This window comes from Megascapheus bottae, chromosome 2, assembly GCF_031878675.1.
Source record: "Megascapheus bottae isolate mThoBot1 chromosome 2, mThoBot2.hap1, whole genome shotgun sequence".
Taxonomy (NCBI): domain Eukaryota; kingdom Metazoa; phylum Chordata; class Mammalia; order Rodentia; family Geomyidae; genus Megascapheus; species Megascapheus bottae.
In genome coordinates, this window is record NC_143510.1 from 1,754,377 (window position 1) to 1,770,823 (window position 16,447).

At 40.8% G+C, this 16,447-nt stretch overlaps 1 protein-coding gene across 1 annotated transcript in view; it reads right to left on the reverse strand.

The window, feature by feature from the left end:
- The window catches only part of Caprin2 (caprin family member 2), a 59,756-nt gene that overhangs the window by 12,616 nt on the left and 30,693 nt on the right, over positions 1-16,447 (reverse strand). Inside the window, exons 10-15 of the mRNA XM_090319286.1 lie at positions 13,167-13,289; positions 11,725-11,803; positions 10,581-10,636; positions 9,200-9,304; positions 5,042-5,185; positions 127-292 (exon numbers count right to left, since the gene is read on the reverse strand). Coding sequence (XP_090175412.1) covers positions 127-292; positions 5,042-5,185; positions 9,200-9,304; positions 10,581-10,636; positions 11,725-11,803; positions 13,167-13,289 — 673 coding nt within the window. The remainder of the gene's footprint in view (positions 1-126; positions 293-5,041; positions 5,186-9,199; positions 9,305-10,580; positions 10,637-11,724; positions 11,804-13,166; positions 13,290-16,447) is intronic.

Below are 16,447 nucleotides of genomic sequence, written 5' to 3' on the forward strand. Positions count from 1 at the left end.
CTTGAGGGATATGTGAAGAAATAATTCTTACTAGGTAGGAAAGGACTTCGAAGGTGTTACCATTGACTTGCTTTTCAGTTTATTAACTGTTTGTTTAATTTTCCAAACTATATGCAAAGATCTTACCAGGTTCCTGAGACAAGACAGTTTGGTCTACATGAACAGCTGGCAGTTGGCACTGGGGTGGTGTCTGTGTACTAGCTGAAGTAAAGCTCTGATTGTAGCTAGGTGAGTAAGTAGGTTCTTTTAGCTCTTCTTTCCGAGGAGGCAAAGGTGCATTCACATTAAATACCTTAAAAGATAGAGAAGTTACAAGAATCTATTAGTAAAGGTTCCTAGCAGAGGCATAGAGCAGGCATCCACAGTATTTTAAAACTTCTATTTGATGGGTAAAAGACTTGAACACACATTTCTCCAAAGAAGATAAAAAGGTTAATAAGTGCATAAAAATATGCTCAACATTATTAGTCATTAGGAAAATGTAAACCAAAACCACAGATGCCACATAATATCCCTTAGGACTGCTATTAGCAAAGACAGAAGACAAGCTGGGAGGCTATGGAGAAACTGGAACTCACATACACTCTGCCAGCCACCATGGAGGTCGTTTCCCAAAAAAAACAAAACTCATACTTATAATCCTAGCTACTCAGGAGACTGAGATCTGACGATCACAGCTCAAAGCCAGTCTGAGCAGGAAAGTCTGTGAGATTCTTATATCTAATTAAGCACCAAAAACCTGGAAGTGGAGGTGTAGCTCAATTGGGAGAGTGAAAAAACTAAGAGACAGCACCCATATCCTGTGTTCAAACCTCAATGTAAGCCCACACACAAAAAGTGAAACAAACGGGGGGAAAACAAGAGGGGTGGGGGAGAGGGGAAGGGAAATGGGGACCATGACATGTGAAAGGGTATCAATGTGTGGGAATTAAGGCACCATTTATCTGGCAAATATCATGTAACCCTTCTATTAATTCCAATAAAAAATATATTAAAAAAAAGTGAAACAGAGGGCAGGGAGCATGGACTAGGAGTAAAATGCTTGCCTAGCATGCATGAATCCCTGGGTTTGAGTCCTCAGTACCATTTACACAGAAAAAGTTGGAAGTGGTGCTGTGACTCCAGTGGTAGAGTGCTAGCCTTGAGAAAGTCCAAGGACAGTGCCCAGACCCTGAGTTCAAGCCCAAGGACTGGCAAAAATAAGTAAAGCACAAATTACTAGATAATCCACCAATTACATTTCTATAGATACACCCAAATGAACTGAAAGCAGGGACTTGAACATCATATTTATACATATACACAGAAAAAGATGGAAGTGGTGCTGTGGTTCAAGGGTAGAGTGCTAGCCTTGAGAAAGCCCAAGGACAGTGCCCAGGCCCTGAGTTCAAGCCCCACTAGCAAAAAACCAAAAAAACAACAACAACAAAAAACTAAACTAAACAAAACAAAGAATCCCATCAGAAGTTCAAGCCCTACTAGCAAAAAAAACAAAAAAAACAAAGAGTCCCATCAGAAGTGAAACTACAGAGTAAGTTAATCCTTCTATCTTAATAATGATCACTGAGAATAAGAGCCATTCAGGAGAAAAGAGTCTCATTAAAAAAAAAACAAAAACAAAAACAAAAAACTAAAAAGGAGGCTCACTGAAGTGGTCTCACACCTGGAACCCCACCTACTCAGGAGGCAAGGATTGGAAGGACCTCCATTCCAGTCAATTAAAACATGAGCATGATGGCTTACGTCTGTTATCCTACCTACACAGGAGGCCATAAATAAGAGGATCCTGATCTGAGGTTTGTCCATGGCAAAAACTCCAAGTCTTACTTAAAGTAAAGGGCTGGGAGCATGGCTTAATTAGTATAGCACCTACTTAGCAAGTGGAAAGCCTTAAGTTGCAACCTAATACAAAGAAGGAAGGAAGGTCTATGTCAGGAAGATAGAAGATCTACAGATACTCAGAGGTAGAGTAGTTACATAGATAAAGCCCAGGGTTCAATCCCCAACAAGAGGGTTGAAGGGAGGAGAATGAAATAATTTACCATTTACTAAGTTACTACATGGTAGGCCATAACATTCCAACTTCTGGCAAATAGTCATAAAAATAACACATGTGTTACTCTCTACCTTCTTGATCCTACTCCCTTTTTTCTTACTGTGCATGGAAGTTGTTTGCTTTTTGTGACATTTCTGGGGCTTGAACTCTGGGTTCATTTCCACTGCCTGCTCCTTGTTAGTTTTTATTGCTAAACCCACTAGTTAAAAACATGCCCAGCCCGGCGTGGTGCGGTGGTTCATGCCTGTAATCCTAGCTACTCAGGAGGCTGAGCCCTGAGGATCAAGGTTCAAAGCCAGCCCAGGCACAAAAGTTCACCAGACTCTTATCTCCAGTTAACCTCTAGAAAACAGGACTTGGGGCTTGGCTCAAGGGGTAGGGCAGTAGCCTTGAGCTGAAGAGCTCAGGGACAATACCCAGGCCCTGGGGTAGAGCAGTAGCCTTGGGCTGAAGAGCTCCGGGACAGTGCCCAGGCCCAGAGTTCAAGCCCCACAAACCGACAAAACAAAACAACAACAAAATGTGCTCAGCCAGATGTGGTGGCTCATGGCTGTAAACCAAGCTACTCAGGAGGCTAGCTATAATCCTAGCTACTCAGAGATCTGAGGATGGAGGTTCAAAGCCAGCCTGGGCATGAAAGTATGTGAGACTCTTATCTCCAATTAACCATCAGAAAACCAGAAGTGGCGCTGTCAAGGAGTAGGGCCGTAGCCTTGAGATGAAGTGCTCAGGGATAGTGCCCAGGCCAGAGTTCAAGTCCCATGTCTAACAACAACAAAAAAATCAAAAACATGTCAAGCTTCATAACTACTATCTTCATAAATGAGTGAATGAGAACTAATTTGAACTTAACAGGTTTCTAACAGGCAGAGCAGACAGAGGCTAAAACAAAAAGGTACTGTGACAAGGATGTCCAAGGCAATCCCAAAGGACAGGTCTGACAGGTTACCCAGGACTTCAGAAGGTAAAAAACTACATTTCATTTGTCACGGATTACTGGTTCACTCTGGTTTTTCTGCCCCAGTACTGGGGCTTAAACTCAGGGCCTGAGTGCTTTCCTTTTGCTTTTCACTCAAGACTAGCACTCTATCACCTAAGCCACAGCTTCAGTTGCAGCTTTTTACCAGCTAACATGTCCAGCACCTGGATGGATTTACCTTTTCTTTTGTCAAATTGAAGAGTCAACAGTTGCTGGGTACCAGTGACTCACGCCTGTAATCTTAGCTACTCGGGAGGCTGAGATCTGAGAGTCACAGTTCCGTCAGCCCACACAGGAAAGTCCATGACACTTTTTTCTCCTCTCTCTCCCCTACCCCCACTCCTGTGCACGTGCGCTCGCTGTCGCTGTCTCTCTCTCTCTCTCTCTCTCCCTCTCTCTCTCTCTCTCTCTCTCTCTCTCTCTCTCTCTCTCTCTCTCTCTTCCCCTCTCCCCCCCCCTCTCTCTCTCTCTCTCTCCCTCCCTCCCTCCCTCTCTCTCTCTCTCCTTTGGTGGGTCATGGGACTTGAACTTGGCCTGGGCATTGTCCCTGAGCTCTTCAGTTCAAAGCTACTGTCCTACCCTTGAGCCACAGCCCCACTTCCCATTTTCTAGTGGTTAACTGGAGAGAAGAGTCTCGTGAACTTTAGTGCATGGGCTGGCTTTGAATCTCGGTTCTCAGATACTCTTTTTTTTTTTTTTTTTTTTTTTTTTTTTTTTTTTTGCCAGTCCTGGGCGTAAGCTCAGGGCCTGAGCACTGTCCTTGGATTTTTTTCTCTCAAGGATAGAACTCTACCACTTGAGCCTCAGCATCACTTCTGGCTTTTTCTAAGTATGTGGTACCAAGGAATCGAACCCGGGTCTTTGTGCATGCTAGGCAAGCACTCTACCACTAGGCCAAACTCCTGGCCCTCTCAGATACTCTTATCGTCAATAAACTACTTGAGAAAAAGCCAGAAGTATCTGGTGGCTCAAGTGAGAGAATGCTTCCTTGAGCAAAAGAAGTGCGGGGACAGTGTCCAGGCCCAGAATTCGAGCCCAAGAACTGCCCCCCCCCAAAAAAGGGTAAACCTAAAGTGGCCCTGTGTAAGATGAATCATCAAAGAAAGAAGGAAAGCAAGTAAAATAACTGGCCAGGCATGGATAAGCCTCCCAGCCTATCTCCCAGCACTGCATCAGTTTCCACTCCTACTCCATGGCTCCACTCACTCACTGCCTCACTGCCTATGACCAGGAGTGGAGCACAAGGCCCCATTAGGAAAGTACTTAATGGCTTACCAAGGAGTTTTTCCCTGTATGGTACTCCTGTTTAGATAACATATAGATTACTTCAACTACAGTTTGTATAGAAATACGGAGTCAGGGTGAACTCAAAGAAAGGTTCTAGGAGCCAGGAGTTTGGCCTAGTGGTAGAGTGCTTGCCTAGTATGCACGAAGACCTGGGTTTGATTCCTTTAGAACACATACATAGAAAAAAGCCAGAAGTGGTGGTGTGGCTCAAGTGGTAGAGCTCTAGCCTTGAGAAAGCCCAAGGACAGTGCTCAGGCCCTGAGCTCAAGCCCAGGACTGGCAAAAAAAAAAAAGGGTCTACAATGACAACTACCCAAGTACCTGTCCTTATTCTAGAATCCCCATCTTCCAGACAGAACATCACTGTCCCACTATTAGTCATCATCAGTACTGTTAAGCTAATGCCAGAAAAACAAGTTTCTCACCCATATATTATGCTTTTTGTTTTTCTGTCTTTCTTGTGTGAGTGTACTAGATAATAAATCACTCACATGTTTTCTTGGTTTACCTTAGATTTGCTGGTCAGAAAGGAAACAATGTTTGGATACTCTTACTCAAAATTCTACAGGTTATGGACTTAATATTCCTCTATCACCAATAGTATTTCCATTGGAGAAACTACCAGCTCAAAGGCAAACTGTTCACATAACACCAACAGATGTAAGAGAAACAATGAGTCTTCAATGGAATGGCAATCCTTGCTCCAAGATAATACTCACTGTCTGCATGGCTTGGAAGGGCGCTGTGTTCATGGCTAGTGAAGTACTTGCTGAAGGTGACTGGAAGCCCTGCTCAGAGCCCTTTGACACGGGAGTGCTGGGAGACACCAGGCAAGATGGAGGCTTACTTGGGGGAACTGCAGCCTGGAGAGGAGAAATGCACCATCAGCCATACAACAAGCAGTGAACTTACACTCAACCTCAAACTGGCAAAAGTCAGCAATTCTTTAGGCTGACATTTGAATGCTAGAATGCAAGACAATAGCTTTTGCTTGCAATTTCAAATCTCTGTTGCTGAGGATGCACACTAGTATTTGCTTTGCATGGCTTGCTGACTGGGTCAAAGAGTCTCCCTAATAATCAGTCTAACAAATGAGGGGTTCAACTTTTCATAAGCACTTAGCTCTTTCAAACTCTGAAATCCTATTTTTGAATTAAGAATCTAATAGCATTAAAAAATTTATCTAGGGCCAGGAGTTTGGCCTAGTGGTTAAAGTGCTTGCCTAGCATGCATGAAGACCTGCGTTCAATTCCTTGGTACCACATACACAGAAAAAAGCCGGAAGTGGTGCTGAGGCTCAAGTGGTAGAGCTCTAGCCCTGAGAAAGTCCAAGGACAGTGCTCAGGCCCTGAGCTCAAGCCCAGGACTGGCAAAAAAAAAATTATCTAGAATATGACCTAGGGGGGAAAAAAACCTCAGGTTAGAATATTTAGTATTACTTCCCCTCTACCTCCACCCCTCAGGGTCTGGGCACTGTCCCTGAGCTGTTTTTTTTTTTTTTTTGCTAGTGTCTAGCACTCTACCATTTGAGCCACAGTGTCACTTCTGACTTTTTCTGTATATCTACCACTAAGCCACATTCCTAGCCGTTAGTGTTACTTTTTAAAGACTAATGGATTTTTAAATCAGCTGCCTGAAAAAAAACAATCCTAATCTAATCTGAGTAATCAAGAAAGCTGGGAGTTTGGCCTAGTGGTAGAGTGATCCCTTAGCATGCACAAAGCCCTGGGTTCAATGCCTCAGTATCACATATGCAGAAAAAAGCTGGAGTGGCACTGTGGCTCAAGAGGAAAGATGCTAGCCTTGAGCAAAATGTATCCAAGAACAGTGCTCAGGTCCTGAGTTCAAGCCCCAGGACTGGCTAAAAAAAAGGAAAAGAAAAAAAGAAATAAAGTTGGAAATATACAGATACTGTCAAAAATCTTAAAAGATATCAAAACCCAATCCCAAGCAGATTATGAAGCAGAAGACTATGAGTCACTAATCAGTAATCACTTCCTCCTTTTTTTAAAGAAGAACCAGGTTTGTAGGAGAGGAACACAAAAGTGCACATCTATGTGCCTCTGATCATAAAATAAATGCATTAAAATTATACAGAACATAAAAAAGCTTATTTCATGGAAAGACTTAGGAAAAAGTCATATTAAGTGAAGAAAGCCAGACTCAAAGGAACATAGGTCCAATAGTCTCCCTCATTTGTCATAATCAGTAGAAACCTTGGGCTCTCCTAGCAGAGATTTACAATAGAACAAAATCTAGAGACATTAGGCCAAATCGTATGACACTAAATGTAAGGACCTCCAAGATAAGGAAACAAAAACCATATAATGAATGACTGTTGTTCTTTTTCTTTTTTAATTATTTTTTTATTGTAATTAGTAAAAGGGTTACATGATATTTGCCAGATAGAAGGTGCATTAATTCACATACATTGATACCCTTTCACATGTCTTGGTATCCGTTTCCCTCCCCCCCCACACCCCCCACCCATCTTGGTTTTCCCCCCTTCCCTATCAAATTTCATATATGCAAATACAAATAAATTCAATATATCAGATAACAAAGTGAGATACTATACCAATATATGACTGTTGTTCTTAATGTACTATGTTATCTCTCATCTCTTTTGCCATCCCTTGGTTATCTGATATTGTTACAATATTTCACCTTGTTATCTGATATATTTTATATGTGCTTAATTAGTTACTTGAAATTGGATAGGGAAGGGGGAAAATCAAGATAAGTGGGGGGAGGGTGGGAAGGAAATGGGGACCATGTCATGAGAAAGGGTATCAATGTTTGTGAGGTTATGCACCTTTTATCTGGTGAATATAATGTAACCCTTCTATTAATCACAATAAAAAGAAGCTTATTTCAATTTTGACCAAGTTAGCACCAAAAAGCTAGTGGTTATTTATGTTTTCTTATATTCTAGAAATTAACGTATTCTAATATAACAGCTCACCCCAAAATAAAGCCTAATTCTTGCTAAATTATCCTCCAAAATTCATCCTACTTTACTATATAGCTTAAGGCTTTGCTCAAATGGCAAAAACTACAACTTAGAATTGAAAGTATATCTCTATAGCTTCTGCCTAAACTCTTAGTTACACAGAAGGCTGAGATCTGAAGATCACAGTTCAAAGCCAGCCTGGGCAGGAAAGTCCATGAGACTCTTATGGATCACAGCTCAAAGCTAGTCTGGACAGGAAAGTCCATGAGATTCTTATCTCCAATTAATCACCAAAAGCCAGAAGTAGGGCTGTGGCTCAAGTAGAAGAGCTCTAGCCTTGAATGAAAAAAGCTCAAGGACAGTGCCCAAGATATAAGTTCAAGTTCTAGAATGAGCACATATACACAGATACAGAACTGAAAGCATAACTAATACTGTCAAAGTGATTTTTGAAAAGACTAGCCAGAGACTCATTCCAACTTAATCAATGTTAATGTTAACACTATAAAAGTTAAGACATCAGTTACATTTCTAAGAGCAGTTTTTCTTTCTTTTCTTTTCTTTTTTTTGCCAGTCTTAGAACTTGAACTCAGGGCCTGAGCCCGTACTGTCCTTGGGCTTTCTTAAGGTTACAGCTCTCCCATTTGAGCCATAGCACCACTCCAGCTTTTTTTCCCCCTATGTATGTGGTACTGAGGAATCCAACCCACGTCTTCCTTCATGCTAGGCAAGCACTATCACTAGGTTAAACTCCCAGTCCTCTAACAGATTTTTCTAAGTAGTCATTCAGTGTCTGTAAAGTGAGAAATCTGACTTAATCTTATCTATAATTCTGCATTTTTCCTTTTAAAAGTCAATTATTTATTATATAGGTTAAGGCAGAAAGTAAATATAAATCTACTTACATGACAGAGTCATAATAAAGTTCTATGTATTAAATCTTGGAAGATCACAACATCTGTCAGGTGGCAGTAGCTCCTGCCTGTATCCCTGGCTACTCAGGAGGCTGAGATCTGAGGATCACTGTTCAAAGCCAGCCCAGGCACCAAAGGCTGTGAGACTCTTATCTCCAATTAAGCAACCAGAAAACTGGAAGTGGCACTGTACCTCAAAGTGGTAAAGCACTAGCCTTGAGCTGAAGAGCTTGGGGACAGTAGCCAGGTCCAGAGTTCAAGACCCATAACCAACAAAAAGGTTTTAAATATTTTTTATTGTGATTAAAAGAAGGGTTACATTATATTCACCAGATAGAAGGTGCATAACTTCATAAACATTGATACCCTTTCTCATGACATGGTCCCCATTTCCCTCCCACTCTCCCCCCTCCCCCCTGCTTATCTTGATTTCCCCCCTTCCCTATCCAATTTCAAATAACCAATTAAACACATATAAAATATATCAGATAACAAGGTGAAATATTGTAACAATATGAGGTAACCAAGGGATGGCAAAAGAGATGAGAGATAACATAGTACATTAAGGACAACAGTCACTCATTATATGGCTTTTGTTTCCTTATCCTGGAGGTCCTTACATTTAGTGTTATACTATTTGGCCTTATGTCTCTAGATTCAAAAAGATTTTTTAAGTAATATATAAAAAAGTAATAATCAATATAAATACATCATTCAACTAATCATGCCTGTAATTCATAAAATAGTTCTACTTTTCTTCTTTATCTGGAGGAGTGGTTGTAGAGCTTGTTTTTGTACTCAAGGTTAGCACTCTACCACTTTGAGCCAGTTTTTTGGTTAGATGGAGATTAGAGTCTCACAAGGTTTCCTGCCAGGGCTGGCTTCAAATTGTAAGCCTCAGATCTCAGCCTCCTGAGTAGCTAGGATTACAGGCACAAGCCACCAGCACCTCATTGGTTTTACTATTCTTGTAGACAGTAAAGAAATAAAAACAATTGGTGTTTTATTACCTTAGTAGTTTGTGAGGTCATAAAATCTGCTTCAGATCCTGATGAAGCCTGATTAGTCATCACCAAGCAAGCATCTGAACCACAGGTAACTGGAGAAGTAGCAGCCTAGACACAGGCAGGTACACAGCATTGTAAAAAGGCATATTTCTTTTTTATTTTGTGTGTGTGTGAGTCCTGAGCTTGAACTCAGAGCCTGGGAGCTGTCCCTGAGCTTTTGTGCTCAAGGCTGGCACTCTGCCACTCAGCTCAGGGACAACATCCAGGCACTGAATTCAAGCCCCAGGACCAGCACACACAAAAAGTGGCAGTGACTGGAAGGTCAGGGAATCTAGGGCTCCTTCATAAAGGGAATGTGATGTAGCAGTCCAAGATCTCCTTTTAAGGTTTTTTTTTTCTTCCTTTCCTTCCTTCCTTCTTTCTTTCTTTCTTTTGTTGTTGTTGTTACTGTTGGTCATGGGGTTTGAACTCAGCTTGGGTGCTGAACCTGAGCTTTTTTTTGCTCAAGCTAGTGCTCTACTACTTTGAGCCACAGCACTATTTCCAGTTTTCTGGTGGTTAATTGGAATAAGACTCTCAAAGACCTGCTTGATCAGGCTGGCTTTGAACTGCAATCCTTGGATCTTAGCCTCCTGAGTAGCTAGGATGTTAGGCATGAGCCATCTGCTGTCTCTATGGGTTTCTAAGTGTACTCTGCGAAGATTAGTTTCTCTGATTGAGAATTCTTATGAGGATGAGGGAGGAACTAGTTAGCCACAGGCTAAACACAATTAGTTTCTTTCTTCAGACCCTTTCTTATGCTGATAGACTAAGTGATTTTCTAGCACAACAGCCATGTAATATTCTAGACAAGGTATCTATTGTGGCATTCTTCAGGTTATTCTTTCCTCACTAAAATATTGTTTCCTTTTGTAATAAATTTTTGCAACACAGCTTATCATAGAAGCTTCTTTGGACCACTTGTGTTTACTTTGAAACACTAGATCTATTCTTTTATTTTTTTTAATTTTTTTTTTTGTGGGTCATGGGGCTTGAAGTGAGCCTGGGTGCTGTCCCTGGGCTCTTCATCTCAAGGCTACTGTCATACCCTTGAGCCAAGCCCTATTTCCCTGTTTTCTAGGGGTTAATTGGAGATAAGAGACTCAGGTCTTTTTGTGCCTGGGCTGGCTTTGAACCTTGATCCTCAGATCTCAGCCTCCTGAGTAGCTAGGGTTACAGGCGTGAGCCACCGTGCCAGGCTTGAAGCACTAGATCTATTCTTAGAACACTTTTTACCAAGTCAGTTAGGTATATTATAACCAAAAAGTCAAGCTTGTTCTTGCCAAAGTGAAAGTCCCTCCATGGATAGCAAAAATTAAGTGAAAGACAAATCTAGAGACGTTACCTGTAATGGCTCTTGAAGAAAATCACTTGGACTGGACACATTTTGTTCTGTAGATACTGCAGGGTGAAATAACCAAGGGAGAAAAGTCAATGGACATCAATGGGAAGAAAGTGAAGTTTACACTGTCAAAGTAAGCAAGAACTAGGAAAAACTAGGTCATAAGCCCTCACCACACACTTTCTATGAGAGCCCAAGAATTCTGCATCTGCGCAGATGGTACAGGAGAGGGAAGACCAAGTTCATCTATGATTGGTGTGATGTTTTAATGTGACATGAAAGGCTTTCAGAAGAAAAAAGAAACTGCTTTTTAAATATAACACTAACAGGAGAAAAAAATTGGAGCTATCAGGAACAATCATTAACTGACACACTTAAGTTTTACAACTAAGTCTTAACTGGGTTATCCAGGCTTTCTTTTTCTCTCTGGCTATATTATAGGCTTTGCAACTAACTTTTCAGTTCTGTCTCTTTCAACATTCATCACTTCTGTTACATATTCTCTAAGAATAATTACTGCACCAGTTGTAGGTTGGTACTCACCAACCCCTCGCCTAAAAAAAAAGCTGGCACGCACAGAAAGCCTAAGCTGTGAAGCACTACACCAGATTCCCATATAGTCTGCATCAGTGACTATGTTAATTTCTGCTCAGAGGTAATCTCAGAGGATCACAGTGAGGATTCACGCTACATTTAGAGTCCAAGAGAGTCGATCAAGTTCTAGTCAGAAATCACTGCAAGGACATTTTTTTAAAATTGCAGGAAAAGCTATGGGCATTTCTATTCATATACCTACAGATTTGCTCCAAAAAATGCAAACAGGTCAGTTTAAGCCACTACTGTCCTAATGGCAACTGAACCAGTGATGACAGGCACAATTAAATAAGTTAACATAGAGACTAACAGTTCAAGCCTTCTAGAGTAAATGATTTATAAAAAACAAAACAAAACAAACAAACAAAAAAACAACTGTTAGCTCTGGAAGTGGAGCTGCTGCTCAAGTGATAGAGCCATAGCCTTGAGCAAAAAAGCTCAGACAACTTCCAGGTGGAGTTCAAGCCCCAGGACCAGAACAAAAAAAGAAAAAAAAAAAAAGAAACAAGTATAAGCTCTAAAGCTGTTTATTCTATGTCTCCAGTTTACATACCTAATGGGCTACCTGGCGGAGCTGAAGGCGGCTGGGGTGGAATTGCACTTGATGGTTTGTCAAAGTCCAGAACAGACTCCTAGTCACAAGATTTTAAATTGTGAAGATGAACAAAAACTACTCGGTTTAAAAGCTATAATCATTCAGTTATTCATAGAGTTACTCTTGGCTTATTAATTGGAAGTATCCAGCTAAAGTGTAGATAACTAGGTAACTATCTCAAGATGTTAACTTACTCTTTACAGAAGAAATTAAGAGTCAAAAATAAACTACAAGCTGGATACTGGTGACTTAAGCCTGTAATCCTAGCCATTCAAGAAGCTGAGACCAAAAGGAAGCCAAACTGGCAGCAAAATCTATTTCATTTCCAAAATAATCAGCAAAAAGCTGCTCAAGTATAGAGAGCAGGTCATGAGCAAACAAGCAGAGCCAGCATGAAGCCTGAGTTCAAACCCCAGTATCAGCAAAAAAATTAAAGTAACTGCCACACATTCATGTTGAATTAAAACCATAATAGCAATCTGAAGACCTAACTTTGGAAAGTCACTCCTGATCTGAAGTCTTAAGCATAAAAACATTAACCCTAGTCTAACATGAACTTTGGTTCCTATCATACCTAATCAAAAGAGGGTCTAATTACCTTATCTCAATCTTTCACTAGATTGTGCTGTTAAACATTTTTATGATGAGAAAGCATTCTCTTCTACTTATCTTGCTTCTCTCAGAGAAACCTTCCACATTTCACTTAAGTTGCCCACTTATAGTGAGCATTTTAGTCCTTTAATCTGTAAGATTTTGAAAATAAACAGGGCTGGAAGTTAAATAACTCATCATGAATATAGCTGTCAAGTGATAGGAATGGAATTTAATTCCAGTCCTAAATTGAAAGCAAAAATATCTTATTCTCTTAAAAGTATTTTTTACTCAACTGTTTCAGCCCTTCATAAATATCACACTAATCTATAATTCTGAGTCCATGTGACACCACTTAAACACACAATTTTCACACAATTTTAGTATTTAACAACTGATCTTGCGCTAGTTTACAATCTGCTATGTCTAGATGTATACTACATCCCTGGATGTATGCCAGTCTTTGATACACAGAAGACCAGGAAAGAGCAGGTTCTTAAAGGTTCCATGCAACTACTGAGAGATAGCCTGTGGCAGGAATCTCCCTTGAAGCATTCTCCATGTCCTACTCATGTTTTTACTCATGACAGACTTAGAAAGTAGTGACTATTACCTTAATTTTTCAAATAAAAAAAAAACTGAGGTAGAGAGTGAGTTATTTGCTCTTGGAGATAGGGGTAGAGTCAGGAGAACCCGGACACTTGCTCATTTGCACAATGGAATGTATGTGCTTAACACTGTACTGCTTCAGTTAGAAATCAGTAGCTCCATGAATACCACTTAAGAATCTCTTTACAAACAGCTCATACTTGCATAAAGTTACAAGTTCCTTGAATCTGGGTCATCAGATCCTGCAGTTTTTCTTTCCTCAATATTGGATCCTTTGGAAGGGCAGAGGAAGAACCTACAGGCTGAGGCACTGGCTTAGGCACCTACAAGACAAACCCACCATGTATAAGAGTGAAATTCAAAGTCAATAGCCTAAGTCAGGAATCTTAAGTTACAACTACATCTTAATGAAACCAAAACAAATGGCAAGGATCATTTGTTACAGTTATCATAGGTTAAAAAATGCATTTGGAGTTTGGCATAGTGGTAGAGTGCTTGCCTACCATGCACAAAGACCCAGGTTCGATTACTCCGTACCACATACATAGAAAAAGCCAGAAGTGGGCTGTGGCTCAAGTGGCAGAGTGCTAGCTTTGAAGAAAAAAAGCCCAAGGACAGTGCTCAGACCCTGAGTTCAAGCCCCAAGACTGGCAAAAAAAAAAAATGTATTTTCTTGCTGGCTGTGCCTTACCCCCATTATCCTTGTTATTCAGGAGGCAGCTAGATTGGAAATATCTAGGTTTAAGGCTAGTCATAGCAAAAATTTTGCAAGACTACTTCTCAACCATTAAAAAAAAAACAACTGCAATGGAGCTGGGAGCGTGGCCTAGTGATAGAGTTCTTGCCTAGCATGCACGAAGACCTGAGTACCACATACACAGAAAAAAGCCAGAAGTGGTGCTGTGGCTCAAGTGGCAGAGCACTAACTAGCCTTGAGAAAGCCCAAGGACAATGCCCAGTCCCTGAGTTCAAGCTCCAGGACTGGCAAAAACAAAAAGCAAACAACAATAACAAAAACAAACAAAACAAAAAAAACAACCCTGCAAAGAGTAGCACATACCTTCACTTCAGCTATGCAAAAGGCATGAATAGGAAGACCACAGCCCAGACCAACCCAGGCATAAATTCAAGACGCTTAAAAAGAAAAATAATGAAGAAAAGAGCAAGAGTCATGTCTCAACCAGCAGAATGCCTGCCTAGCAAACACAAAGTTCGGAATTCAAACCCCAGTACTACCAAAATAGAAAATTTCTAAATAACGTGCTTTTCCTGTTCAGAATAACTTTCATGTAAAACAAATCTTTCTAAAAATAAACATTCTCTTTCTAAAAGGAAGATCTGCAAGAACAGAACTCCCTTGTTAGAGTATTTTCATGGCAGGGAGTATGGCCTAGTGGTAGAGTGTTTGCCTAACATGCACAAAGACCTAGGTTTGATTCCTTGCTACTATATACACAGAAAAAGCTGGAAGTGTGTTGTGGTTCAAGTGGGTAGAATACTAGTCTTGAGAAAGCTCAAGGACAGTGCCTAGGCCCTGAGTTTAAGCCCTAGGACTGTCAAAAAAAATGTTTTCATAAACCCCCTTGTATTATTATTACTACTGAAAAAAAAAGTAAGAAAGCCAAGTGCCAGTGGCTCATACTTATAATGCTAGTTATTCAGGAGAATGAGGCCTGAGGGATAGTTCAAAGCTAATCAGGGGGCCGGGAGTTTGGCCTAGTGGTTAAAGTGCTTGCCTAGCATGCACGAAGACCGGGGTTCAATTCCTTGGTACCACAAACATACAAAAAAGCCGAAAGTGGTGCTGAGGCTCAAGTGGTAGAGGTCTAGCCTTGAGAAAAATCCAAGGACAGTGCTCAGGCCCTGAGCTTAAGCCCAGGACTGGCAAAAAAAAAAAAAAAAAAAGCTAGTCAGGACAGGAAAGACCATGAGATTCTCATTTCCAATGAACTTTCAAAACAGCTGGAATTGGAGGTATAGATCAAATGGTAGAGTGTTATCCTTGAGCAAAAAAGCTTAAGGACAGTTTCAGGCCCAGAGTACAAGCCTCAGAACTGACACAAAAAGAAAAAGAAAAGAAACATTTTAATAGTGTTTTTATTACAGACATTGGTTACCATTATTTTCTCTATGGTAAGATGCCGTTGACCATGACTTCCACCAAACATCTTGATTTTTCCCAGGGCAAGAATTACCATTATAACAAACATATATCCTATCTTTATGATGCACCTAAGTTCAGAAACATTAAAATACACACACACACAAACAAAACATGCACATCCCTTGAATTAAGAAAATACATCATTAGGAGCCAGGAGTTTGGCCTTGTCACAAAGTGCTTGCCTAGTACACATGAAGCCCTGAGTTAGATTCCTTGGTTATTACCTACCCAGAAAAAGCCAGAAATGGTGCTGTTGCCCAAGTGGTAGAGTACTGGCCTTGAGAAAGCTCAAGGACATACCCATGCCCTGAATTCAAGCACCAGGACTGACAAAAAAAAAAAAAAAAAGAAAATATATTATTACATTTTGTTTTAAAGTACACTCTTTGGGGCTATTTATGTTTATAAAGTGATTAGTTCTCATGCTAAAATGCTAAAAGTTGTTGTATATTTCTAATTAAAAAAAAAAAAACCTAGGGGCTGGGAGTTTGGCCTAGTGGTTAAAGTGCTTGCCTAGCATGCACGAAGACCTGGGTTCGATTCCTCAGTACCACATACATAGAAAAAAGCCAAAAATGTGCTGAGGCTCAAGTGGTAGAGCTCTAGCCTTGAGAAAGTCCAAGGACAGTGCTCAGGCCCTGAGCTCAAGCCCAGGACTGGCAAAAAAAAAAAAACCTAGAATACTAGACTTTACAATTACTTCTCAGAGTTAGTGGCATGCCTATCTTTATCAACATCTCTTTACAAGTACCAGATAAACATTCATGCCTGTCAGAGGGCCTCTCTGGGGAGAAAGTACTGGTTGTAGTGGTTAACTTTGGGTTATATAGTCTTTTGGATCTGCTTTTCCAGGCAAAGCGGAAATTGCAAAGGCAGACAAAAACTGCATTAGTAACTCTCTTTCCCTCTCTCTTTCTTTCTCTCTTTCTTTCTCTCTTTCTTTCTCTCTCTCTCTCTCTCTCTCTCTCTCTCTCTCTCTCTCTCTCTCTCTCTCTCTCACACACACACACACACACACACCTATGACAAATTATCATGTTCTCTTTGCCATAAACGTAAATTAAATATAAATCCGGCCTTTTCAACTAAGCATCCCACCCAACACATAGCATGCTATCAATATTCTAGAATGGTAAAGGCCTTGTTAGACCTACTAGAATTTCAAGTTAGGGTTTTCAAACAGTTTTCTTGAGGGTTTTTTTGTGGCGAGGGTGGGGGGACTTGAACTCTGGGCCTGGACGCTGTCCCTGAGCGCTTCAGCTCAAGGCTACCACCATACCCCTGGGCCTGGGTGCTGTCCCTGAGCTCTTCAGCTCA